Source organism: Calliopsis andreniformis, chromosome 3 (assembly GCF_051401765.1).
Source record: "Calliopsis andreniformis isolate RMS-2024a chromosome 3, iyCalAndr_principal, whole genome shotgun sequence".
Taxonomy (NCBI): domain Eukaryota; kingdom Metazoa; phylum Arthropoda; class Insecta; order Hymenoptera; family Andrenidae; genus Calliopsis; species Calliopsis andreniformis.
Window position 1 is genome coordinate 28,062,751 of NC_135064.1, and position 26,803 is coordinate 28,089,553.

General features: G+C 39.6%; 4 protein-coding genes across 5 annotated transcripts in view; 1 reads left to right on the top strand and 3 right to left on the bottom strand.

Annotated features, from left to right (window-relative positions):
• On the bottom strand, window positions 1–2,435 carry LOC143177546 (omega-amidase NIT2-like). Its single transcript, XM_076375518.1, has 6 exons — window positions 2,343–2,435; window positions 2,107–2,253; window positions 1,296–1,480; window positions 945–1,113; window positions 407–640; window positions 1–239 (listed from the first exon to the last, which is right to left on the bottom strand). The coding sequence occupies exons 1-6, from the start codon at window positions 2,386–2,388 to the stop codon at window positions 148–150; spliced, it is 873 nt and encodes a 290-aa protein (XP_076231633.1). The 5' UTR covers window positions 2,389–2,435; the 3' UTR covers window positions 1–147.
• A 53-nt stretch (window positions 2,436–2,488) lies between these two features.
• On the bottom strand, window positions 2,489–4,663 carry LOC143177545 (G-patch domain and KOW motifs-containing protein-like). Its single transcript, XM_076375517.1, has 5 exons — window positions 4,320–4,663; window positions 3,852–4,212; window positions 3,674–3,777; window positions 3,279–3,586; window positions 2,489–3,065 (listed from the first exon to the last, which is right to left on the bottom strand). The coding sequence occupies exons 1-5, from the start codon at window positions 4,457–4,459 to the stop codon at window positions 2,584–2,586; spliced, it is 1,395 nt and encodes a 464-aa protein (XP_076231632.1). The 5' UTR covers window positions 4,460–4,663; the 3' UTR covers window positions 2,489–2,583.
• A 783-nt stretch (window positions 4,664–5,446) lies between these two features.
• LOC143177544 (uncharacterized) lies at window positions 5,447–9,349 on the top strand. Of its 2 annotated transcripts, none has more exons than XM_076375516.1 (2): window positions 5,447–6,146; window positions 7,612–9,349. In XM_076375516.1, exon 2 carries the CDS (start codon window positions 7,638–7,640, stop codon window positions 9,126–9,128), a length of 1,491 nt encoding a protein of 496 aa, XP_076231631.1. In that variant the 5' UTR covers window positions 5,447–6,146; window positions 7,612–7,637; the 3' UTR covers window positions 9,129–9,349. The 2 variants fall into 2 exon arrangements, with proteins under 2 accessions (XP_076231631.1, XP_076231630.1); XM_076375515.1 differs by having other exon boundaries at window positions 7,628–9,349.
• Window positions 9,350–9,537: 188 nt separating this feature from the next.
• The window catches only part of LOC143176966 (uncharacterized), a 121,388-nt gene continuing 104,122 nt past the window's right edge, over window positions 9,538–26,803 (bottom strand). Inside the window, exons 3-13 of the mRNA XM_076374654.1 lie at window positions 15,019–15,091; window positions 12,342–12,568; window positions 12,169–12,209; window positions 11,592–11,696; window positions 11,338–11,533; window positions 10,851–11,200; window positions 10,568–10,736; window positions 10,413–10,487; window positions 10,178–10,321; window positions 9,950–10,114; window positions 9,538–9,870 (exon numbers count right to left, since the gene is read on the bottom strand). Of these exons, the coding sequence (XP_076230769.1) occupies window positions 9,763–9,870; window positions 9,950–10,114; window positions 10,178–10,321; window positions 10,413–10,487; window positions 10,568–10,736; window positions 10,851–11,200; window positions 11,338–11,533; window positions 11,592–11,696; window positions 12,169–12,209; window positions 12,342–12,568; window positions 15,019–15,091 (1,653 nt within the window). The 3' untranslated portion in view covers window positions 9,538–9,762. The remainder of the gene's footprint in view (window positions 9,871–9,949; window positions 10,115–10,177; window positions 10,322–10,412; window positions 10,488–10,567; window positions 10,737–10,850; window positions 11,201–11,337; window positions 11,534–11,591; window positions 11,697–12,168; window positions 12,210–12,341; window positions 12,569–15,018; window positions 15,092–26,803) is intronic.

Genomic DNA, 26,803 nt, shown 5'->3' on the forward strand with positions numbered 1-26,803 from the left:
TTTGATGCTTGCTTTCGTGTTTTATTTAGTAGAATGTGTAAAGTTCCCTTAAATATTAAATATTTCTATCATAATAAATGATAACAACATAAGTAGTAATAGGATTAACATTAAATATTTATAGAAATAATCTCCTTTAGTGTCGAATTAATCTTTTTTCCAAAGAGTATCATATAAATCAGTTCGTCTCTGAGAAAATGTTGGTATCTGGCTTCTCACTTCATCTACGACTTTCAAATCTAAAACAAAAAAAGAAAATAAAAATAAAAAGGACATATTGTTTAAAATTCAGAAGTATTTACTTCTATAACAATATTTCACAATTTTATCAGAAAATCAATTATTTGTCAGAAGAGAAAATAAGTAAAGTGACAGATATCGTATGTCGTACTAAAGTAGCAATTACCTATATCGGCGACTATCATGTCTTCGGAGGCATCTAGCTCGTGAAGAATTTCTCCCCAGGGGTTGGTTAACTGAGTATGCCCCCATGCGACGTAACCGGGTGGAGAGCCACGAGCCGGCGATATACAAGCGACGTACAGTTGATTGTCATTTGCTCTGGAACGCTGTAGTAACGACCAGTGCAGTGGTCCGGTGGTCATATTGAATGCCGCTGGATATATCAGCATTTGACAACCTGACCCAGAGAAACGGTCAGTATGAAGACACCGAATACCGAACACTCTGTAATTTCTTGATTCACGTTCCGCGAGTCACGCTTCTAGCTCATTGTTAGATATTCAAGCATTGTCATCCTATTTTACCACGGCTAACTTACCTTCAAACTTGAGAATTCTTTGTGAACTGTGGCAGTATGTACATATTTCACGATATTAAATGTCGAAGGCATGTGTAGAGATTAGTGATAGATAATGTATTGAAAATAGAGTATTGAATTATTTCCTGTCAGCAATAATTGGTCAATGAAATTATTACTATACCTTTGTTCCGATAAAGACGCGCCATCTCTTCGAATCTGATATCATAACAAATGCCAATGCCTATTTTACAGCCTTTCACTTCAACCATTGTCAACGAATTGCCTGGACTTAAAACATCACTCTCGCGGAAAGTGATTTTCCCTTTAATATCGATGTCAAATAAATGCATCTAATAATATAAAAAGAATCATTATGTATAGTAGCCCTATGAAAGTAGCCCTATTAAAATGAAAAATTGTAAAAGTATATATTGCTCTGCACCTTTGTATTACTCTCTAAAGTCTAAAGAAAGAATATGATTTTGTACTTCACTGTTTCCAATTTCGCTGGAAGAAAAATGAAAATATATACCTTTCTGTGCTTTACTATCAGAGTTCCGTCGGGTGACCAAATGGTGCAAGTGTTGTACAATTTATCGACTTCCCTTTCGGGTATTGTACCACCGATCACGTAAACGTTATTCTTTTTAGCCGCTTCTGATAAAGCAATACTTGATTCACCATCAGGGATGTTCTCAGCATATTTCGCAAAATGTGCTACATTGCAAAATTAAAAATCTTCAATTTTTTACGTTTTTAAAAGTAAAAAATTTTAATTTTTTTGAAAGAGATATGAAAGCTGGAAATAGATCATTTGAAATATTTCACTATGATCACGTGGTGATGAATCTTTTTCAATCGATACTTTTATACTATAATATTTAATGAAATTAAGTAAGAAATAGTGGCTAAAATTCTTAAATAAAATTATAATAAAAATTTAACAATTGTTAGTTCCGCAAAAATGCAAGATAAATTTGTTATACCATGACTTCGTCAGTACTTTTCGAAAGGAGAATCGGAAAAGTTCATAGCGGCGAATTCTTTCGGTAAAAAGTATCTTGTTACACGGGTAATATTTGTTAAAAGTGTTAAATTCTATTTTCTTCATTATGTTGTGAAGTTTTTAATATATTGGAAAGAAAGCGTGTAAGTAAAAACGTGAGGATTGGAAGAATCATAGAAAATAGAAGCCTAGCGATCTAGTTCCATCTTTCAAGAAGGTCCCCTGCCCCTACTGCCTGTTGCTTGCTTCCTGCGTTCGACTGACAGTATGTTATGTACCTCAATAAAATTTTTTACTTTTTGTTAAACCGATTTGTAAACAAAAGAAAATACATTACACGTTCCATATGGTGAATTAAAGCATTCAGGAAGCACGATAACGTCAGCTTTTTGCTGTTTCGCGCGTTCGATAAACGAAACTGCTCGTGCTAAGTTTGCTGATTTATTTTCGCCAACTGCATGCTGTACTAGCGCCACACGAAACGCTGAAAAGAATATTTGTATGATTAGATAGATTTGTAAAATATTAATTCATGTTTCATATAACGTTTAAAAAAATATTAAATTTACGTACTTGACATTGCTCGTAACCTTTGTGTTACGATGTTTACGCGTAGCATGCTATTTTTTGAGGTTATGTACGTCAACTATGACTTTATCAATATTACATAAGGAATTGACGTTGTACATTTTTAGGTATGGATATAAAAAGAAATCAGAGTTTTGTGAAAATAAGTTTTATTACAAAATGTATATAAACAAAATTATACAGTTCGTCACGAAAGTAAAATAGTTTATTACGTTCCTATGAAATGTTATCGTTTACTAGATGATCGGGATCTTGATCTGCCCCGTTTTTTGTGTTTCCTTTTATCTCTGTGATCCCTCGATCTCTTATCTCGTGTTTTTTCTCTTTCTTTGTCTTTCTTCTTATGTTTTTTACTCGATCTTTCTGGGGAACTATCGTGTTTCTTGTGCTTTTTTGATTTTTTTGATTTTTTTAATTTGTATGAATCAGCGCTTTTGGATCTGCTCCTCTCTTGTTTTCTTCTTTTTCCATAGTCCTTGTCACTATCAATGTCTGATTCTGAATATCTTTTTCGATTTTTTGTCTTTTTGTCCATTTTATCATGTTTACTTTTTTCATGTATAGTATCTTCTTTCTTTTTCTCATCAACACTTCCGTTGTCATCTTCACCATTCTCTGAAGTTTCAGGAGAAGTTGAATTTCTTTTCTTACTTGTATGCTTGAGTTCCTTTGATTCTTTGTCCTTATACTCTTCAAATTTCTTAACATCTGAAATTAACCCCATAAAATACTAAAGGCTAAAATCTCTATATTTATTTCAGTTTCTATAAAAGCTGGTGGGACTTCTAAAGACTATTTATAATAACATGCTTTCATAATACATAATTTGTCTTTAACTTCATAAATTATTAACTATTTATACATAAATATATGAATATAGTTTTAAAAGTCCCTTATTCAAGACTAACTATTAATACTAACTTAGAACTTTCGCATTTTTTGAATACTCTGATTTGGTTACTGGTTGGACCATAAATTCATTCACAGATATAGTATTTCCTCCAAGGGCAAGTTTTATTATAAGTCTTCCTGCATCATCATCAAATCCTTCAATTTGACCATAACTATTACTCTGTTTTCCAGCTATTATTTTAACAAAAGTTCCTTTCTCGATTTTAAGTTCTTCATCTTGCTTTTTAGAGTCTGTATTTTGTTTCTGTAATGTCACTTTATCTGCTCCAAGTCCCATACCTTTCGGACGCATTTCAGGAGCAACAGCTGAGACAATTCTGTAACAATAATAAAAAAATTGCAGAATGAAAAATGAAGAATGTTTCTGAATAGTGCATCAATTTCATCTAAGAAATAGTTCATACTTTTCATTTTTACCAATTCCTTTACCAGGCTGCCATCCCATCCCTCGTAACATTGCTACTCCAAAAGCGTCAACAGGAATTCTTTCATAATCATCTAATGTAGACTGTAAATTGTAAATAGTATGATCTTAGCATAGAATTAAAATATATAAAATATAATGTATACTTATAACTATACCTGCTCTTTGCCCCTCAATGATTCATCACCTACTAATGGTAAAGTTAGTTCTTTTTTTTCAATCTGTTCTTCTTTATGAGACAACTCTTCAATTATTTCTTTAGCTGCCTGTTCTTCTAATGTTACAACTTTATTCTCATTATTCTCTGCTACTTCTGTCTTTTTAACAGATTTGTTTTGTGGTGATGTATTTCCGTTAGGTACTTCACATTTTCCTTCCTGTTTAATGTTATCATCTTCTGGCTTTTCTTTTGCCTTGGACTCGAATATATCAGCATCTACTTTATTAATGATTCTATCGTGCCAAGTTTTTGAACCCAACAGTGGAATAACAAGGGGCTCATCCTTCTTTTCTTCTTCACTAAAATAAGATATATTTTTGAAAATTCGCATAATAAATAAGTCGAATGTTTAGTTGCTTCAATAGGTTAAGTTGAGGTTATGTATTTACAGAATTTTTTAACTTACCCTATCACTTTAATACCCTTTTCATCGAGACATTCGATGTAATCTACTTTTTTCTCTTCTTGTGGCAGAGTATTTTTTAAAACAGTCTTTTTAATAGATTTAGCAAAACCAAAGGATATCTTCTTTCCTTCTTCTGCCATTTTTCTGTTATCACACACTGATTCCAAAATTAATATACTTAAGGAGTTAATAAATATTGACTAAATCTATTTACATACATATTACACCATGTTTCATTGATTAATTTTAAATAAATTTTCATTTATTCAAATATCAAGTTATGACACTATTCTCCAAAAAGCGATGTTGAAGAGTCACTAACCTATACGATGATACGGTACGGTCTTAAACTCTTGTGACTGCTTGAAACACCTGCCATCTTCAAGGATACCCTATGCGCCACCTAAGCAAAGTCAGTGACACCATAAACGAGTATACACGAGCTGGGTGCTGTGTCCCATTTTCACTACGAGTACTGCGAACATGACGTTATTATAGTTAAAATGGAACGCAACTAGGATAAATTGGATAGGCAATGCTTTTTCCTGTTCCATGCTTTTCAGGCTCTAAAGTCCCATTATCATTTTTGTGTCACGCTCAATGTTAGCAGCTGTGCGTGAAATAAGAGTGCAGCGCTATGAGTGGTCAAAATTCAAATTATAGTACCGCGAAATTACGACGCGAAATTAAATATAGGGTGTTCCGATAAGTTGATAATAAATTGATAAAGCATCTGCAGGAAGTCAAATGCTTGACGAAGTTCATATAAAACCTAAAATATTTCTCATTATTATTATTTTCTAATTGGTTTGTGCTTACTGGTTTGTGCTTGTACTCTTCCAGGGGTATGTACAAGTAAGATATGTACAATGAACTTTGCAAGAATTGTGAGATTAGTCGAATGAAAAATTAATATGTTTCTGTAAAGAATCACTGACTATAAGATTTAATCTATTAGTGGGAATAACGAAAGCATATTTTGCTTAATATGTTTCAAATTTAAAGTTTCAAATCATCACGTTAATAAGATTTTCCTTTATATTTAAATGTATCTAGTAGTGTGTTAATGTACATATGTACATATATTCATTCCACCCCCATTTATGCACCATAGCGCATGACAGCACTATTATGTATTATGTAGTCTACAATTCATTGAAACCATTCTATTTTCAGTCTATACTCTCTGTTCCGCTTTTTTTGTATTGTGTAAATTACTCTATGTAAATGTAAGATGAAAACGAAACTACTCGTTAATGCTTATATCTTGCCGCGGAAAAAGTGAACGTTAAATTTAATTGTGTGTATGTATCGATGACGATTATAAAAATAATTTTCAAATCGATACATGCAGCCAACTGCTATAGATAAGTATATTATATACATAAAAATCTACGTAGAATTCGTTGTACAAGTTAAAAAAGGAGTAGAGTACCTAATCCTACTTCAGTACTCTTATAGTTAGAGGTAAGTGATTTAGAGACTTAGCATTCATGTTATGTTAACCCGTTACTAGAGTTCTTTAGATAAAGTTCATTACACGATTTTCTTAGATTCTCTCCTGGTAAAGGACATAGAAAGCCATTTACCTATCTTTCAGGATGAGACATTACAGTTAACCTAGGAGACCAATTGAGAACTGTAAGCAAGCTCTGTCTCTAAAGGACAGGGGTAAGTGTGTTTTAGTGGCGACAACAGCACCGGATACGCACTTATGCAGATATGAAGCCGGGGTAAACCGGGAAGCCGTAGTTCGTGGAGCGTAGTAATCGTCGCAGCTCCGACCAGTCAACGACATTTCGAAGCCACGGACACTCTGGAATTCAGGTAAACCCTTCTTCATTTCTTTAATTCATTTTTTCTGCAAGTTATTTTGGAATTCACATACATTTTTCCCATTACTTTACAATCCATGCTATCTATTTCCCAACTTCGAATTTGGAGTATATTACTATCTCGATTTTGAATCAAACTTTCTCATAAACTACCTTGACACTCACTTTTTTGTTTGTAATTGTTGTTAATGAGTCTTACTCACAGATAAAAATGCTATCAGTCATTTTAGAGGTCTGATCAAAATGTTCACTCGTTTTTATAATTCATGATTTCTCATACATCGCCGCTCGTTTGCTGTTTTGCTAATTCGAATACGAGGGAGCCTTTATTTTATAAAAAATTGTATATTTATTTTAATTTTATCGTAACTCATTTTACATATTTTATATTAAATAATCGGAAGAGTCGCTCAAACAGTTAATCTTCAGGTTGAATCATGATTGTTAAGTTTTTACGGTATCTCGCTATCTTCTCATTCATTATCCGAATCCATCACCGAAATATTCTAGGTTGGTAATTAGGGAACGATCAAAACGTAATTGCTTAATAAACAACGGTTCGCGAGTGACTCCTAACTGTAAAGCAGCTAGTATAACTGTGCAAAACCGATGGTAACGGAGGAGATCCTGCTGCAGATTTGTTCCGCTATGCTGCGACGTCTTATTCTTCGGTTCCTTGCTTGCCTTTTTGTAGCTACAATTTTAGTTATTGTGCTCTTAATCACGTAACATTCTCAGGTGTAAATTACCCTTTTGTGATGATCCTTTCATAATTTTTTTACAACGATATAAGTAGCATAGCTACTTCCAAGTTAAAACACTTAAAGAGGTAGATATGTTAAAGTTACGCGAAATGTTAGGAGACTAATGCAAGTTGAAATAGGTACTTTGCATAAGGAATAAAAATTTTAATAGTACATGTAATTGTCAGTAGAATTTTCGGTAACATGGTTCTATTGTCATTGAAACTTTCGTAACCGGAATTGGTAGGTAGCTAGTCACGAGCTCAATAGTACATTGAACCTTCGTGGCCCTGTACATGTATTAACGTCTCTCTGAATTCTGGTTCGATTTCGCTGGGGAGAATGCCACCGTAAATGTAGTCGAGTGAACAATCGCGCGGCCGGATCTGCGTGTAGTCCGGAACTTGGTATAATACCGCGGAAACGGCCGGGAAATGATATTTGTTATAGGGAATCGGTGTGGTGGTTTTACGCTCGAGGACGATCTCATCTGACGGCGTAGTTTACCGGACGGAACGGTCATTAAATGTCTGTCGTTGGTTTTTGCATAGTTCCACAGTTTTGATGAAAGCTGTGCCTGACGTTCATGATTAATTTAGACTAGAGATTGACTATATTCATCAAATAACAATTTTTGTATGTGAATCCCATCGAATTTTCTTCTTAATTTTGATATAATATTACAAGGTACTCCTTTAGCTCGTTTCAATTCAGCTTTTACTTGTTTTAGAGAAACGACCATGCGGCTATTTTTGCTTGGGGTGTACACGTTGCTCTTTCTATTGACGGAAATCGACGCTGCTGGGATCGGCAAAGCATGGCAGGTTTTTCCATATGCAAACGAGTACTGGAAACATCCATTGTGGCCACGGTTGGACACTTCCGCGTTTGAAGTTCGCAGCGTAAGTGGTGTTGGACGTCTAGACCCATTCGAAAACCAACAAGAAGGTCTAAAACTTGGCAAGACGGAATCGAGAGAACCTAATAGTCTTCCAGTATCCAAATATTCGCTATTAAATGATAGGTCCCCTGATCGGTATGAAGAAATCTTCCAAAGCATTCCATATGAAAAAAACGAAAACCTAAATGAGATGAACGATGCGGGAATTGAGGATAAAGTCTTCAAGACGGGAGTTATGATGACTGTTCTACGACCAGAAGACGCCAGGGACTTTCTAGAAGACGGTACAGATGTGAGAAAGAAAGGTGTATCGAGAGTTCGACGCGAGGCAGAGAATGAAACAAAGATGGAACAGATTTCATCCACAAAAAATATTCGAGACGTCCGTTTGAGCTCCCCAGAGACTTGGTCAACTCAGCCACTTTCCATACAGTTTCCTCAACGGAGCAATTTGGACCAGATGATCCAGCAGTCAGTAGATGACGACGATATGGCAACTGCGAGAAGTTATCACGCTCCACGGGCAGATTTCATCACCAGTCATCATAGAAGGAGTTACGATCACCGAGAAGCTCGAGACATGCCAGTTACCAGAGGCTACGACGACTACGACTTTCCATGGTACAGGAACGCCTTGAGGGAACGGGATTACGACCCTTTGGCGTACCGTCGTGGATACAGCTACTACTACCCTGATCGCTACAGAATGGAAAGAGACTATTACACGCGTATGCCTCACGATTACTCTTACTACTACGACCGATACAGGGATGAAGATCTTGATTTGTATGGACGAAGCAGACCTACGCCAAAGCCGAAGAGGATTATTTATTACGCGACACTACCTGAGGTCGTCAGGAAACCTGTGGATCTCAGAAACTACCCTAGACCCTACGATGCAACCAGAACCCCTGTTTCCAGGGATGGAAATTTCAAACGTATTCCAGGGAACGTGGACCCAAGCAGGTACCGATACCGACACCTGCACGATGGCTATGACTCGTACGCAAAGAGATCGAGCTTTGTCGATCGACCGTATTCTTACTCTGAGGAGGAGAATCGTCGTAAAGTAACGTTGGAGAATCTTCATAACAACGACCCTTTCGATCAGGGTAACGATCGGAAGCTGGCCAATCAAGTCTTGGGAAAGAACGAGGGAAAGGTACCATGGCCAGTACAGATTGGGACGGAAGTTAGCGTGAAAGACGACGAGAGAATCTCTGGGAGGAAGATTTTTGGAGAAAGTGGTGGATACGAAAGATTCGAGAGTGCGCAACTACAGAAAGCACCGGATGCGACTGGCTCTAGCGAGCTTCAGAGCGATAATTGAATCTTGAGGAAAATTTCGTAGCAGCTGGTAGTCAATTCTGAGAGAAACTTTTGGATTATTATTCATTTTATATGCTGTTCTCTTTTTCTATGCATATTTGCTTGGAAGTTTCGACATGTTCGCATTATTTATTGCTAACTTTATACCATGTACTTAATGCGATTAATATACAATCATGTTTGCTATGGAAAGTAAAGTAAAAGATAATTTTCAATGATCTATGGTCTGCAGAATTTTTGTTACTTTTCCTATGTATTTAAAGAGAAATATTGACTGTATTAATATTTAGTATTATTTTAACATAATGATCTAATAGCTTTCTTTATATAAGTTAATTCTTATTGTGCGACATATAGGAAAAAAATCATCAATTTTGAGTTTCTTTTTTTAATAAATGATTGCACAGAAATCCAATTTGAAGTTTTCAACATAGGAGCGGTGATGGTGTTCAATCATTTTCATGTTATTTTGACACATGCTAAATTTTGCAAAAGAAAAGATTATAAGTAGAAATTTTATTGTATTGAATTCTTTATTCTTAAAACTTTCAGTCAAAATATTGTATATTTATTTTTTAATATACAACGACACAATTTTGAGAACATTCATAAAGCTGTACCCCTTACAACCCTCGTTATGTCTTCACTTTCTTTATTGCTTTTTTGAATAAAAACTTTGATAGACTTTCGGAGAAACTGGCTTTCGTAATTATTCGATTGAATTCAACTACCCAAGAATTAATCTGTAAGGATGTTTACACATAATGTTAAAAAGAGACAAAGTTTTTTATACGAAAGTTATTATTTCTATAAGAAACTTACCGAAGTTGGAGCTTTTCCATTAATAAATCCGGATAATTCTTCTGGTGTCATATTTAAAATATTGCACGCAGTCTCATGAGCTTCTCTTTCGCTAGCTTCGCTTTCATTTGGATTTTTTTGTGTTTCACAGTTACTTCGATACTCGTAAAGCTTCTTTAAAAATTCCTAATACAAAATAATATAAAATACTGTGGAAACTGTTAAGATTTTTCTACAATTTTGTAGTACCTTTATAGCTTTTGAGTATTCTTTATTTTGAGTTTCAGTAGCGTCTAATTTTGTCATGGCTTTCATAGTTCTCATATATTTAGCTTTGAGAGAGTCAAGTTCCTCCCGTAGTTGTTCACATTTCGTACAACACTTTGTTTCCAGCTGTTTATTGAAACAATACCTTTCAGTGAACGATATGAGAGGAGAAAATTTACTTTTTTATTTTATATTATTACTTAAAGCATGTTTGTACCTTTTCTGTTACGTCTGTCTTTGACTTTTCATTCTCGGAAAGTAATTTATCTTTTTCGATATTTAAAACCGAAATCTGTTAAATACACTTAATTAATAAGAGAATATATCTAAAAGGTAGAATCGTGTATAGTGATTTTTACTTGGAATATGTACTTTCGCTTTTAGTTGTGAATTACTGCTTTTCACAGTGCTGATTTCATTTTCCAAATCACTTATCTTCGACATAAGCTCCTTTTTTTCTGTATTCAAATCTACTAGTTGACTTTTGTAGCTGTTCAGTAAAAATCCCTTATTGGCGTTCGCTGATTCTGATCGCAGTAATCTGAATTATTCAACTTATTGATGAATTCATTACGCTTAATATTTTACAAATGTTTACTTCTAAAACATTCTCTGGTAAAAATGAAATAACCCTAGATAAAAAAGCATCACGTACTTATTTCGAAGTTGAGAAATCGTGCCAAGACTTTCCTCAACTTTTTTCTTCAGATTTGTTAATTCTCTGCTTCTATGAATATCTCGAAAATGAACCGAGTTGATTTTCTCGTGATGTTCTTTTTCTATACTCTGCTCCATCCATTGTCGGGTGTCCTCTATGCTTTTTCGTAGCGCGAGATTCTCAGAAATAAGATTGTTCAAATTACTCTCGGTGGTCTCCATCTTCTCTTTCAGCCTGTCGAAGCATTTGCCGATCGACTCGCATTTCTCTGATTTATTTTTCAGCAGTCTCCTCGCCGTCGCCAATTTCCGTTTCAATTTGTTCGATCTTGTGACTGCCATATGCAGCTGGCGAAATTGAAATGCGTAAAATGAATTTTTGTTCTATTCGATTAAAGTCGTACTATTCCTTTTCCGATAATAATGTTTTCTATAACTTATTTTTGTTTAAGAAAATGATATGCAATTTACATTATTTTACCTACCTTCTTATGCAATTTGCATGAAATCTTTCCATGACATCTTGAACGTTTGCAGATCTTTGTTTGGTAGCTGTTTCCTATTTTCTCGGTCATTGTACGAGGACCAAAATTTTCTAAGACAGAAGTGCAGATGCGTACGATTCTATCCTGCAGGACCTCATTCTCCTTGCGAGCTTCTGCTTTCGCGTTTTCTAAAGTTCTGCAAAGTAATTTAGTATGAATATGTATTCAAATAACCTGAAAGCTCCTGGTACCACCTTTTATATTTTTCCTTCACTATTGATTTCGTTCTCAGAGCTTCTTCCAGGTTTGCTCGTGTTTCATTAAGTTTCGCTTCGAGTTCGGTAATAATTGTTTCGTATCTGTTTTTGTTTTTAAATACAATATGTTCAATGTACGAAATTTTAATTAAATATTCTTTAATATACTAATAAAAAAAGACAGTAAAAATGGAATCAGAGATTCCAGTTATCTCTCATATATAATTTTGTCTTCATTATTGCAGGATTTTCCAATTCACATTTGACATGGGAAACATCTTTCTTATTACAAATATTGGAAATCCTGTTAAATGAAGGGCTGGAAATGCTCGACACGCTTCGGGCAACATGTTATGATTACGTGTCGGAATTTTATCAAATACTTTTATAAATTCCATTTTATGATTGAGTATGTTACCCCCTGGCAGGTAACACTCATGTATCCGTGCAAAAATTTCATTAATTTAGCTACAATCATTTTGGCATATTTTCCACGAATTTCTGACGGACAAAATATTACCAGACTTTTTCGATTAAAAACGCTTGCTGTAGCTTTTATTTCGTACGAACTCACTCGGTCTCCTTGTTCGACGTTGCTTCATCCTTCCTCCATCGCTCTCTGTGCTGATTCGACGCCGATATCGCGTGCCAAGCAAAAAGGGAATATTTACATTAAGTATACCCGATTTAACATAGTTAACACTATTAAAAAAAAATTGATCAATCGTTAACAAACTTTTTGCATACCTCAGTACCTCTGTTCAGAGCTTCTTCGATAAGCCATTGAGGTGCAGGGTCCTCGTCAACATTCCAAAATGCAGATGATCTCTTTCGTTCTGAATCAGTGTACGATACAGGACCACAATCTATGTTGGTTTTTAACTCATTAAATTTTGAGGTTTTCTCGTTGATTGTGGTACCGATAGCGGACGTTTGTGTATAAGTTGTCTTCATTTTTGTGTCGACTTTTTGAACTGGAATGGTAATACATACAATCTATATAATACCTAAGTTCGTAAAGTATCATTGTAAAGTTCTTTTTTGTTTAAAAGCTAAGTCCGAATGTTCTAACTTTGTCGATTTTAGTGGTTGGGGTAGAAGACGTAAACGTAGAAGAAGTTCTTATACAATAATGATCTATCCTACACATGCCTCGTAGGTGAGAACATATGAAATGTGTTATCAACTGAGCTACATATGCTCCAGGCGCTACTGCCACCTGGTGCAGCTATTTCCTACTTCTTCGTAACTTTCGTTCAACACATCGATAAGTTAGTTTAACATCTGAATATTTAGAAAACTCTAGTTATCATTTTAAGTAAATTAATCAATCTCGAAACTACTAATGTTTCTATAAATAGATACGTCTATGTGGGTAGTGGATTATCTAAATAGACCTATCTTGAATATCTACATAATTCTTGAATAGATAAATACTTTCTGTTTTAGTTCTAGTCGTCTAGTAGACAAACTACCAGTTAGTAGATGAAAATAGTTAAGTGGATTAGTTATATTATATCTGATCTCGTTTGCATATCAGAGTAGTGTTTACTTTCAGTTCGACGAATGTAATTGAGAATTAGAATTGATACGGGGAGTTCATAAAAAAGTACGAAATTTGACTTGAACGAAGGAGATCCTTCCAAAATTACTATTATCGAAAACTTTCAGCGTTCCAAGTGGAAGCAAAATAACGAATGGACAAGGTAGAAGATAGATTGGCTGGTCGCAGATTTCTATAAAAAAGAGGGTTCGAGTGAATAATTCGATCGACGAGACTATTGATGGAACACGACAAAGATCCTTTCTCCAATCTCCTGGCCCGGTCGTATTATCGGATATTATCGGGCCATATGGAATTTGGGCCCGAAAATAGTCCCGTGCAGGAAATTGCTAACGACTTAAACGTTGGGGCGGTACACAGAGACCCGTAAGTCCCATGGGCCCAGTTGTGATGGATGGACCTTGGCCACTCTGTAATTTGAAGGCGTTACATGTGTACCCTAACGCGTAGTTCTGCAACGATCCTCCATATGTCCCCGACTGTCGTCTTCTATAACCCTGAGGATCCCATAGTCGCCGATGGGTTCCATGTTTCTTCAAAGCAGACGCTGCTAACGTATTTTTTCCTCATTTGCTCAACGGCAGGTGTTTCTTTTAATGTATTCATACAAGCTTGTTCATATTTTAATAAATCTGAGTGTATTTTTAAGTTAAAATTTGAGAGACATAGTATAAGGTACGGGGGCCACTGATTTCGTTTAAACCTTCCATTATTTAAAGGAAAGTAACGTAGGTTCAGAAGACTGAATTTTACATTACTCGATATGATTATAAATTGAATGGTATGGTAACAAAACGATCAGGTTCCTGTTCAATAAACTAGTGCTAATTATACGAAGCAACTTACACGTAACTCCGAGCGGCTAATGAAATTTGTTTGTCAATTAAATGGCGATCCCGGTGAATTTTCCCTATACTTTACCCCTCTTGGCACACTAATTAATTTCCACGGTCGAGTTCACTTTATTTACGCGCGACAGGCCTCAAAATTGCAGCAGGTCGGCTGTATATTTACGCGAGCAGGTAACGCAAACCGCAACGTGCAAAAATAGCTCGACGCGAATTGGGACCAGCGTTTCGCTGACCAGAACAAAACGGGTACTCTGTAAATTGATCCCAGACTGAATTGATAGCCGAAATATTTGAGGCTTTATTAAAAAAAAGGAAAAACTTGCACGTAAACCGGCGTTTTGTTGCGCTAGCCTAGTTTACGCGATCGATATTTCATTGGTCGTGCCTTCGGGGCGTTGCGAGCGTATCTGATCGAGATTCTAGAGAGATTTGTTTTCATTGGATTTAGATTTCACGTGCGAACTATTAAAAAATGTATTGTCAGAATGTAAAAAGACAATTGTTCATTTAGAGATAAGCTGACAGAAAAGAAAAAGTATTTTAGGCATCGTTTTCTCGCTCTAATTATCTAAAAAATTATTGTCCAATCTTTTTAACTAGTAATTTCATCCTCTTCCTTATCACGTCGTTGAAGAATTGATCTCGTTTCGATACGCGACGTCGCGTCTCTGTGACCTCAGGACCCCCCACCCTTCGCCCTGGCACCATGGAATTATTGTAGATAATATGTGGATAGTTAGTCCGCGATTAGTCTGTCCAACGGATTATATTCCTCCCCTTTTCATTCCTGTGGTGCCCCGGGGGCAGCCGCGCCGTGATAAATGACCGAATCCTTTAGTGTTTTTCAGCCGCGCACCGCTTAGCCGATTCGTTCCTCTTTTCCCCTTTGCCCCGTCCCCTCTCGCCGTTACGGAACCTCGGCTGGCTGGACGAAGGTCGTTGCTACAATTTCGCCGTAAATCACTGCAAATCGTTGACGTAAACGGCGAGGGTAATTAGATACACTTACCCGCGACAAGGCGTGCTTCTTGCGCGTTCGGCGCTTCGTTCTGTTCCCGGGTCACCCTGCTCCTCTCTGTTTTCTGCAACACGAAAACAATATGGAAAAGAGGGATCTGAGGAATTGGCGAGCCCGAAGTTATATTTATAAGATAAGAGAAAATGGGGTATTCTTTGACTAGTTTACAATAGAGTTTACTTTAAAATATTGATAGAATTCTCTGTTGCCTAATTTTATGAACCACTGATTATTATCTAAACCTCAGAAGTGTAAGTATACGTTTTCTTATCAAATGCTCATTTCACGGTGAGGGTTAAGCATTGTTGACTTCTTTCCGAGTGGAGCAAAATACTTTGAAGAATTATCATACTTGGGTTAGAATGCAGTGTGCTTCCTGTTGCTCTGTACTAAAGGCAGGATGCATAACCTGCTCAGGTCACTGAGTAATTACAATCATGGTCTCTTCGCTACGGCTGTTGAGAGATAGAAAGCGTAAATCTGCAGACACATGCTCTCGAAAACTGGCATGCCGTAAAAATAGAAGCCGTGTCTGGAGTGATTCACCGTTAAGGAAGTGACCTTAAGCGGCCAATAATTTCTGTCTTGAATATAAACCAGTGCAGGTGCTTTATGAGTTGCATCGGATACTCCGCAGAAATTACACGCAACGAATTCGATTTGCTAAGCAATTCTGAATCACTCGGGAAGGATGATAGAAGGATGTATAGTTCCGAACAAAGAATACGTCGCTTTAAGTTCATTATTTTCTCTCAATCTTCCTTTATTTTTATCTCTATTACTTGATATTCAATTCTTCTACTCACACATAATATCTCAGTTTCATAATTTTAATTTCGAATATATGCCCTGAAATCCTCTAAAACGTACCTACCACCTGTATATGTAATCTATTCTGTTAACTAACTTTTAAATTTCAATGTAACTTACAACATATAGCGCACAGGTAATCAAAGTTCTACTCTATGTGTGAGTTTACAGAGGAGACTCATATACCCAGCGCTATCAAAATTAAAAGGCAGTTCATAAAACGCCAGGACTCCCTTGTTTTCCAACTTTCTCGTTCTAACATCGTTAATCCATCGACCGCACATCCCCGAAAACTGTGAGAGAAGGGGAGGGTTTTTGATGTGGATGGCAACGCCGACCGACCCACGCCTAATTTCGAGGTTCACCGTTGTTTATTGTCGAATCCTTTTAGCTGGGAATAGAGCGCGTCGCCGTAAGAAGTTCCATCGGAAAAGGAGCTGGTCGAAGGAAAAAAGGGGACGGAAAGATTTCGTCATTAACGCGACCGAATGAACCCTCCCCCTCTAACGACTCGCGTCGTATTTCGTTCACTTAGTATCCGCCGGGATCGTTATCGTTTTAATGCGCGAACTCCCCTTAAATCAGTGGCATTCGGTACAGGGGTTGCCTCTCGCTTTTAGACCGTCGAATTCATATTTTCATTTCGTGTCATTAACGGGTAGTGTAGGGTGCGTTTTTAAGTCGCGCGTAAAGAAGGAAGCTGCGTTCAGCGTGCACATTAACTCTAAATATAGTTTCATTCGTCGTAAAAGGGATAACAGTAGAACCTGACGTATCTGAATTAATAAGGAGACCTAGGTTTGGACGAGGACATAATCAATTCTGTGACGTTAAGTTTCAGAAAATCCTTCTAAAATTTGTTCTTAACGATTTATCTGGAATGGCAACGTCTGCGCAATAATTCTCCCTTTCTGCAGTCCCATTTACGTTGGCGAAGGTACCGTCGAATGGATCCAGCAAATGGGGTTCTAGAATTCCGTTTCTCAGAGTGGACCTCGTCGTTTGCGATTTGCCCTAGGTCACCTCGTATTTATAATGGATGCACCGTGGCGTAGCGGTGGATACCGCGGCCACGAACGAATATAACGTTACAAAATGGTAAAAGTAGCCGCGGGGGCCGTTCAAGCGGGTCGTTAGAGACACGCCCGTGGAAAATGCGGGACCAGACCACCGTCGCTTGACATTAAAATCGCATTTGCCGCTTTTCCGCGGAATCCATAGACGTTCACGCGTGCATTTGTTCATCGGTTACTTCGTTCTGAGCAGGCCTCGCGATTCGTGACGTCCAAATGGCATTAAATGTAATTTAACGACGACATTTACGTCGACTTTAACGATAAGTGATTTCATTGCATCCCTCGCATGATTGTACCGTGTCTGATTCAATTGCGATTCTGTTTCGCATCGGAACACGTAACGTGAGGCACGATTCGCTTCGATGAATTACTATTCAGCTTAATATTTTACTGATTGTTTTTTTATATTATTCACTCGATTCAAATATTTTTTTAAACAAGCTGTAGCAGTATGCTGTAGTCGAAATTTTCATTATAGTAAGTACAGTTTTATTATCAATTTACAGCATTCTCATTCTCCTCATCTGGTTTGTCTGATCTTGTCATTCCCATTCCACTTATTTCCACTTCTCTACCGAATTGAATTGACGATACCTACCTACAGTGTCTTCTGACTTAAGCACGTTTCTCAGCAACTCATCTGGCACAATCATCCTATCAGCCACTTGTTATCTTCGCATTCGCCACAGTTGATCGGTCGACCGAAAACGGTCCACCAATATTTCTGTCTACTTTCGTCGATGCGATTAATCATTTCGAGACGTGCGATCCGTGCCTTAATTCCGAGCAAAATCTCGGGGCGTCAGCCGTTCTTAACCGATGGACTATGGGCTTCACCACCACTGCCAATAATACGATCATCAGAAGCGACGTTCGACTTGCAGGGGGAGGAAAGCGCCGAGTGCGTATCGGTTCCCTCGTTTCATCGGGTTCTTCAACGAGTGTACACCTATAATTTGTAACGTGGCTCGGGTACTGGCCTAATGGAAAAATGCGTTCCGGCCAATTTTACGCGCAGCCATCAGGCCAGGTTGTTGGCCGGTGTAAGAAGAACAGAAGAAGAGCGAAAGAAGAGGCGAACGAGAAGGGATGGAGGGATGAGGCAGAAAGAAACGCACGACTGTGCGAAACCTGGTCGGTCGGATCACAGGATGTGCGTTCTTTTAATCAAAAAGGAAAATCAAACGTAAATGAAATGAGTAAAAAACGGATGACAATATAGGTTGCACGCAATGCGAAATTTAAAATGCGATTTATATTTTCGCAATTCAATTTGATCGCTTCGTCCAGAGATTACGACTACCGACTGAATATTTAATATTTTTCAGGTTACATCGACGCGTCTTTAACAAATTTACGCGGTACAGATTTTCGTCCCTTTTTCTGCTCGTGTCGGTACGACGCAAATTATTATGGGATCGCGTGCGATCGGAGCAAGGGGGATGATTAACGGCTACGCGGCGGGCTGAGTTTTCCAAAGACAATTATTTAACTCGTCAATATTGAACAGCGTTCAATTAGAGGCGAATTGAAATGATCACCACGAACGCTGATACAGCGATACCGCGTCGGCTTTGAATTCCCTCGTAACAGCGGTGCAATCCGTAAATGAAAATCTGTCGACGGGTTCGTGAAGCGGGTACATGGGCGTGGGATATCGAATACCATTTATTTGTCGAAGGGATGCTCGCCGAATGGGAACAGGATATTTTTCTACCCCGACATCGGCACCCTATTCAATGGAACTCTTGCATTCGTGTATTGTAAATGCACGAGGTGACAAATACCTATAAAGTCCCTAAAACCGATAACATTTTTCAGCTGTTTATCAATGCATCCACTTCATTTGTCTTTGGACAAGTGATTGAGGAGTTCCTAACAAAAACGACTACTGATCATTTTAAAATAATCTCTCGCTTCTGATCACTGGAATGTGTTTTTATAAAAAAATTCTAAAATCTGGCGATAGTCATTTTAATTATAAGCTTTTGAATTATAGGTACAGACTAGCGAAATGTATTCAAATTAACTCTTGTATGTGATTCGTTAAATCGATGGTGCTGAGTGATCAGATCCAGACAATCTGGGTGTACGTACATATTTGTATCATTATACAAAACTATCTATTTAGTTTCTCCTGCTGTTAGTCTGTATATCAACTATTGCCTCAAACCTGTACCTTTAACAATTCCTGTTACTTCCGTTTGTTTCCCATCACTCCGATAGATTTAGCGAGGACCTAAATCCAGTCTGTAAAGTTTAACTAACTATCAGTGACTCAAGACATAGATGTCGAATAAAGAAGAGGTGGACGGGATCGTGAGGGGTATCGCAGTGCTCTGTTCATCGTGTGCAAGTAACGAGCCAGGCGTTCATGGACGTAAAGATGTCTCGGCAGTCGGCTCGGTTATATCTTCATTATAAGGCCGGCAGAGTTACGTACTGCCGTGGCGGCCTCGTGCTGCTCAAAATTATGCGCCGCCCGCAGTTATCATTGCCTTCAGGGTCAGCCACACGAATAATTGGCTTCCACCCATATAATACGTTCTATACGTACGCGAATACATGTCTGGCCAGGTTTGTGCAACGCGTCCCACGATCCTCCTCCTCTCTAAGCGAATCAGCGCGCCCCGTTATAGAATTAAAAAGGTCTACCGAGACTGCCTAACGGGACGGATTCGTCGGATTAAATTGGAATCCACGTTGTTTCCGCCTGCGATCTTCGGGGAATGTTTCATCGAAGATTGAACAAGTGTAATCGTGCTCACCACGTCCAACTAGGTCTTCAAAAAATCTGTCAAGGATTGAATTGTGTTATCGCGTCGAAGATTGAATTGATGAAAGCTTGCCAAGATGAAAATGGGGAATCGTGAAGGTGCAATTGAGAGGAGGTGTCTGAGGTCCAAGGTGATGAGCGATCTTAACACGTGTAAATACTGTGGACGATGATTTCTATTAACATTTTTATCAGGTTTTTACTGAATTTCTGGCAAAGAAATAAGTATATAAATTCTATTTCATTTGACATTTTTATATCTTCTACATTTGTATCACTTTGCTGAATGCAGGAATGAATTACTAACTTTTCGGGAACTGTGACCGCGCTAGTCCTCAATGTTATGTTTCTTTGAGAGGGTCTACAGCCCTAAAGAGCAAGGTACGAGGAAATAGACATAGACCGATAACTGGGATTATTCGACGCGCTTGGAATTATAGCGAGGAATCGTACCGTACAAAAGGCGCGTTGGCAAATGTAAAACTGGGTTTAAGGGGGACTGGTGTCGAGGCCAAGGGGAAGAAGAAATATATTATTGCAACATGATTGGTCTACGAACTTGACGGGCAGACTCCAATGTCAGGCTGCGCATAAAGCAAAGCGATGCAGGCAACCGTCGAGCTCATCCGGCCGCTTCGAATCCGCGACATCGTTCGAGGGTACCGAGGCGTGCCAAAGGGTAAAGAAACGGGGGCCAACGCCGCCGCGGCGGGGCGGAAGATTCTTCTTCTTCTTCAGGGTGCCTCGAACCGCGTTGGAGAATGCAGATACATAAATTCATGAGCAGGAGTAACAAGCGGTGACGCCACGCTAGCTTCCGTGCCGCGGCGAGCCACGGTCGCGCGGCAATCGTATTCATGAACCGACACGGTAATTAGGGACACTAGCTCGCCTCGCAGCCGGAAGTCGCCGCGGTGAATCCTCCCTCTGCGGCGGCTCCAACACCGCCGGAAATACTTATGCATTCCATTTCGTTTCGTAAGAAAATGCGAGCAGTCCGCTGCATGGCCGCAAATTCGCGCCACTGCCTGCGACGAAAGTTCGATAAACTCTTCGCCAATCTTTGCGAATAGGCGAAGGAAGTGGATGGAGGAGTACAAAAGTCTGTAGAGAAATGAAGAATTTTTTTGGGGGGATATTTCTGTAACACAATTTTGTGAAATTATCGAGTGTTTTCTACACCTTCAATCTAATTGAAAGTACTTACATATTAGCAATCTGTCAAAAAGGACATATTTACCTTTACCTTAGTAGTTCTAGCGTCAAACAATTAAGATGTTGAATTTTGATTTGCTTTAGAAGTAGTCCTGGCATATGCTTCTCATTTCAGATATACCGCCAACAAGTATTGTACATGACAGTTATTATTATCGCTACCATAGCAATCAGGATAGTCCCTTATCTGCAGATCTTAATAGACATGTCGATATCTCGTAAAGGATAGCTTGGTTACAAGCAGGAATCACGTTTAGTCGCGTTCACCGGTTCTCGAACGTCCTCAGCCGACTCGCAAGCGTGGCGATGAACAAAAGAAGCCAGCGCGACTTAACATATTAGCGTTAATTAAGGCAATTATGTCTCCGTGTAGCGAGCATGAGACTGTGTCCGCTCTGCGCCTCGACTCATCCATATTCAAGCAGACGTTTCCGACTCGAAGCAAAGCGTCGCCTTCGCAACCAACGCTGTCGTCTTTACCTTTCGAGCGATGCTACGCGTTGACAGTTCTCGTGGGACTGCCCCGTTCACCTCCATCATTAATGATCGAGGTCACTGGTAACGTAATCGCAGGCTTCTCATATTCGTTCGCTCGGCTGCCTTGTCTTCTGTTAGTCGACGATGAAATAATTTTTTCATTACTATTTCTAATAGCAGATAGATATACAGGGAATCGATGCCAAGATTGCCTACTAATTTTGCAAGGGATCAAGATAGAGCAACCTATAAATCCTATTTTCAATAGTTGTATAAAAGGTTAGACCTTCTAAAGCTATCAATGCCCCCGATTACAATAAGGGAGACGCGACGCGTAAAAAAGGGATACTTAAAAAAAGTGAGTTGCGGGTAGAAAAACGAAAAATGAATCAAGAGGAGACGGGGGGGCCGAATCGCGGGAGGGAGAGAGTAGAGTCGCGGTTGAGCAGAGTCTGCGAGGAGGATAAAGCAGACGAAGGATTTGAAAGGGGAAGGGTGAGCAAGGCTAGGTCGACTGGATATAGATAGAGTCCAAGGGGTGGCTGTACGGAAGAGGCAAAGAGGACAAGAGAGAGGAGAAAGGGGGTGGGAGAGAGAGAAAAGGAGAAAACCGGGCACGTCTAGGTTTTGCTATGACCAATGGCAGACGGGGACACAGCGCGCGCCGTTCGTATCGATCCAAGAGACTACGTTGGACTCCGTCGAGTACCTCTCTCGCCCGGGTCACCTCATCCGTCCTCCACGAATCTTCATCGTCCATGCTTTTTAGCCCAGCTCGATGATATTTTATCTTCTTCTTTTCTTTCTGCAATTTATCGCTAACTTCCTATCTGTTTCGATTCTACATCTGAGGATTCCTAAATGAGTGCCTTCGTTTTTATTCTATTTTGATATTATACTGGGTCAGTGACCTATAACTTCGTTATACAATGGGTGGATATATTTTGAATCGAGTAGGTAAATTGCATATTTAGTTCTCTGAGCGATAAGAAGATGATAAGAGTAATAGGTTCTCGAGTAAAATATATAATATATTTTTTTAATATTATAAATTAAAGTGTAGGGTTTGCAAATTCTTATACAGTTTCGATCCTAATAATCTGTTAGGCAGAATTGCAAGTATAAAAAAGGAACTGTTACTCGCAATAATGTAATTGCTGGAGGTGTTCTCCAAAATTGTTCGAGAGAAGGTGTATCTTGAAGAAGGAAGTCTAGAGGGAACTTAACCTTTTAGCAGGGGAAGCGCCTGCGCGAAACTCTCCACAGGATTCAAGCTAGGTCCTCCCTGCTCGGGGACACGATGAATCGGAGAAAGAGCAAGAGAGAAGAGATATAGCGCAAGGGAGGGAAAGAGGGATAGTGTGTCACCACGGGTGCGTGTCGCCTGCTCTGGTGACACTCTACTGGACATGCGTACTCTTTCGACCTATCGTTGCTCGGGTTATTAAAATTTTCGAGCCAATGAACAGACGCGGGTCGAGTGACAGGGGCTGTGCCCTGGGAGGACTCTTCCTTGTGGTTCAAGGAGGGATACGCTTCCTCTGTATCCTCCTTTCGTTCTGCTTTCAATAACTCCCACTTTTCTATCTATTAATAATACCCAGAACCTGTAACGGAGTTACAAAAAATTCGTCGCTATAGGAAGTATCTATTACTTTTAACACTAGGACCGATGAGAGGTTGAATCTGTTGATTGGTTCTAGCTCTTGAAACAACCCTGATACGAGGTCCATTATCAGTTACAGAGATAACAACAGTCCCAAGAGGGTAGACACTATAGAAACGGTAAGATGGAGAGCAAAAGAAGGAGAAGAGGCGTCCTCTCGGGCTTGTCATCGCGAGGGATCAGGAGGCAAAGTCCTGCACGCGATCGTCGAGTCGTTCGTTAGGTTCGCGGGCGGGAGGGAAGAAACGGGCGAGCAAAGAGGTAACGCGAGGAGAAAGAAAGAGAAGGGAGGCGGGGTGGCGGAGAACTAGGATGATTTTATGGTCGTGCAAGTCGGGGCAGGGTCGTTGAGTGGCGGTTTTTGTTGGCAACCTCAGTGGACTGGGCCCCGAACCATCCAGCATCTCTCCTCCGTGTAACGCCCACTCCATTATCTCGGTGATGATGAGTGCGCGGGCGGGTGGACCTCGTAACACACATCAGCAGAAGGATTACCCTTCCTTCCAGCGTCTCCTGCCACCTCTACCTTCTTCTGCTTGTTTCTCGAGCTGCTCCCTTCGCTCGCCCCTTCTGATACATCCTCCTACGTGAGCTAATGGGCAGAATGATTTGCGAGCAAAAAATAAATTGCTCGGGAATTCTTCGATGACGGAACCAGAGAATATTGTTCTACTGAACCTGACCCGATCGCGCTTTTTTAGATACCGTAGGTCCTCCCTTATCCGAACTAATAGGAAGACAAAAGTGTTCGGATGAAAAAATTTAAGGATCTCATATCCTTCAGGCTACTAAATTGCACAGGTTCTTCAATAGAAATATTTCTATAAAATTACACTATTTCGTGATTTAAGCTAGAAAAGCCCTTCTTTAATTCTTAGAGAAGGCACTATCTGTCCACCAAAGTGCCACGTTGTACTACTGCCCGCAGCCCTATACGCTAGACGGCTAGAGGTTCTATCGGAGTCTCAGCAGCAGTTTCAGCGTTACCGGATCTGGCATTTTGCAAGGTTGTCACGTAGGAGCATGAACGATGTCGGCCGTTGGATCGACTTCCAGGAGGCGCGTCGTCCCGGCGACCCGGGACAATCTTATCTTCCGCGGAAAAAAATTGAGACGTCGGTTCGCGTCTTTGTGAACTTCTGGACGGGATATACATAACTGCTGTGGCCGTATCAGGTTTTCTGGCGGCCGATGCGGGGGAGATAGGACTGTGGCGAGCTTATGCGTAATCAGACCCGTATCCCCCCACATATTAACGAGCCACGCGTGTGCATGCACGCCCGCGCGGCTGTATGCTCTCGTATGAGACTTCGCAGATTTCCATCGCGTACACGAGCAACGACAAATTGGCCAGCCAAATGTTACATGACTGAAATCGTGGTGTACTTCACCGATACTATTCTCTGGTTGCTGGTTCCACATCTTTCACTTCAGTTGCTAACGTTTGACAGAGTCTACAAAAGAAATGACGCTCAACGGAAGAGTCTGTCTACAACTGCGCTCAACAAACGTTTCGTTTGATTGAAGCAACGAGAGACGCTCCTGTGGCTAACATTAGAGCAACTCGGTTTGAGTTAGCTAGATTGTTAAGCTGGAATGAAAGTGCTGTTAAAACAATGCTTTATTTTTGAACGACGCAAACCAGCAGCCACCATTTGCATGAAAGAGCAAAATCGTTGAAAGAGTCGCGTGTGGTACGTTCTATGGATTTCCATAATATAATTCCGGCTAGGTATTTGGACACGAGTGGTTTCTATTAAAGCGTCCAGAGCGACGGCGTAGGAAAAAAGAGAGGCGGAAAGGTCGGACGGCTGCGTATTATTCCGTGAATATTACATTTGTGACTTGGCGCTGCCACCGTTGGGGGATACAACGCTGCTTGTTGCGTTTGTTCCACGTTTCCTAATTTCCTTCGGGAAACGCCGCGAATAATGTCGCTGGTGGCTGCAGCGCGCGCTCTTTCTGCATTATTCACAGGAAACAGAATTGTCTTTCTTCTTTTTTGCTTTCTTTCCCCCGTTTCTTTTTTTCCTTCCCTTTTTTATGTGTTGATGTAGAGGAACTGGAAATATTTCCGTTGACTTGCTAGGAGGTGTTGTTTGTTACTTCTTTTAGCAGTTTCTACGCTGCTAATTATAAAACTTTCGAGTAATGGAAATATTTGGAATGTTAGAATATCGAGATGTCTATTCAGATATCGGATTGTTAGAATACTAAAGCATTGAGAAACTGGGTCAATAAAAAATAATTGAGTGGTGGTATTATAATAAGGTATAAAAAAGGTATTTAATATTTCATTTCTAGTCTGATTACTCTAGTCTATTAATTGAAGGTAATTAATTTACTTCATACAGAAAAAATGGTTAATAACAAACCTAGATAGGCTACGAAACATTTCATTGTGCCCGGGTATTCCCTTCGCATAAATACATATTAAGGCATAAAAACAGTTTACGGCGCGTATCTTTCGAAGGATCTCATATTTCCATGGACGGGGTTCGTCTTGAGGGTGTGTTGTTTTGGAGGCTGAAACACCGAACTCTTGCCTTCATTTTGTCCTAAAGCGACAAGCTTTAATATCCTGGCCTCGGTCGTTTTACTCGTGCCGGTGTTGCTTCCATCCCTCTCTGACATCCTTACCTCCCTTTTTCGCCCCCATCCAACGTCCTACGTGCTGCGAGGTGAAACTTTAATACAATTTCATTTGGCTCTCGCTGACAAACTCTTCCCCATTCCCCTCTGTTCTTCCAAGCAACTTCCCTTCTCGTCGCTTCTTTACTGCCTCCCGAAGGCGGACTATTTATAACCTTAACCCTCCGACGCGCACCTTCTAGCTTGCTCCGCGGAAAATGGTTCGTTCTGACGGGACACCAGCCACAGGGAGGAATCGTGCGCCTCCAAGGGGGTGGATATTAATAATTTCGCGGGCTATTAACGTGTTTGCTGTTGAACGGGTACAGAAATGACTAACTAACGAATTGTCCCTTTAGCTGCAAAAGAGTAATATACAAATGTCCTTTTTCACTAAAAGTCCTTTTTCATTTCAGTGTTTCATTATTCTTGGACCGATTGGCTCCGTAACTGTAATGATAGATCTAAAAGAAGTTAACAAGCTTTGCATCCTGATCGCCTCTGTTTAAGGGGAAGTTACCCTACTTTGGAAATAGCCAAGTTATTAGGAAACAATTTCGGAGGGAGGGTCGTCGGTTATTGTTCGGGGCTCGTTCAGAAAAATCGCCGCGTCAAGATGGAAAATCGATAGTTCGAGATATTAAAATTTGACGGTCGGGCGGAAGTGGGTTATATTCTTCGCGCCCCTCTCGACAACATTGGTCGCCCTGGCTTTATACTCCTCGCTAGAAGACAGAGGCGAGCCGCTCCGAGGGGTCGGTGGACGTTAAACGCTTTTAAAATTTAACTTTCCGAGGAGTTATACCGGCGGGGCTCGCGCCACGGAAATCTCCGCGAGAATTTACTTTCTTTCCGTTTCGCCTGGCAACACAACAGATTGCTCAGGGAAATTGCCCTCCCTCCGAGCCTTTGCATATTTCTGACGTTTACGCTTCATCGCGGTCCTCTATAGCCGTCTTCAATCCGCTTACGGAGATGCTTGAATCTTTCGGTGACTAAGGTTCTCGCAGAAATCGTATTGACCAGTTGCAGGTACCAGAATGGTAAAAAAGGCTTTTGATTGAAATTAGTGTAGCTACTTAACGATCAACTCACGTTGCAGTCACAATCCACTGAGGAAACCCA

Bases quoted from the DNA above. Each gene is read 5' to 3' on its own strand.
- LOC143177546 (XM_076375518.1), bottom strand. From the start codon at position 2,388: ATGCTACGCGTAAACATCGTAACACAAAGGTTACGAGCAATGTCAA. The intron at 1,481-2,106 runs GTAATGTATTTT...TTTGCAATGTAG, and splicing joins TAATTCACCATATGGAACGT to CACATTTTGCGAAATATGCT. The intron at 1,114-1,295 runs GTATATATTTTC...TTATATTATTAG, and splicing joins TGATAGTAAAGCACAGAAAG to ATGCATTTATTTGACATCGA.
- LOC143177545 (XM_076375517.1), bottom strand. From the start codon at position 4,459: ATGGCAGAAGAAGGAAAGAAGATATCCTTTGGTTTTGCTAAATCTATT. The intron at 3,778-3,851 runs GTATAGTTATAA...TACAATTTACAG, and splicing joins CATTGAGGGGCAAAGAGCAG to TCTACATTAGATGATTATGA. The intron at 3,587-3,673 runs GTATGAACTATT...TTATTGTTACAG, and splicing joins GGAATTGGTAAAAATGAAAA to AATTGTCTCAGCTGTTGCTC.
- LOC143177544 (XM_076375516.1), top strand. From the start codon at position 7,638: ATGCGGCTATTTTTGCTTGGGGTGTACACGTTGCTCTTTCTATTGACG.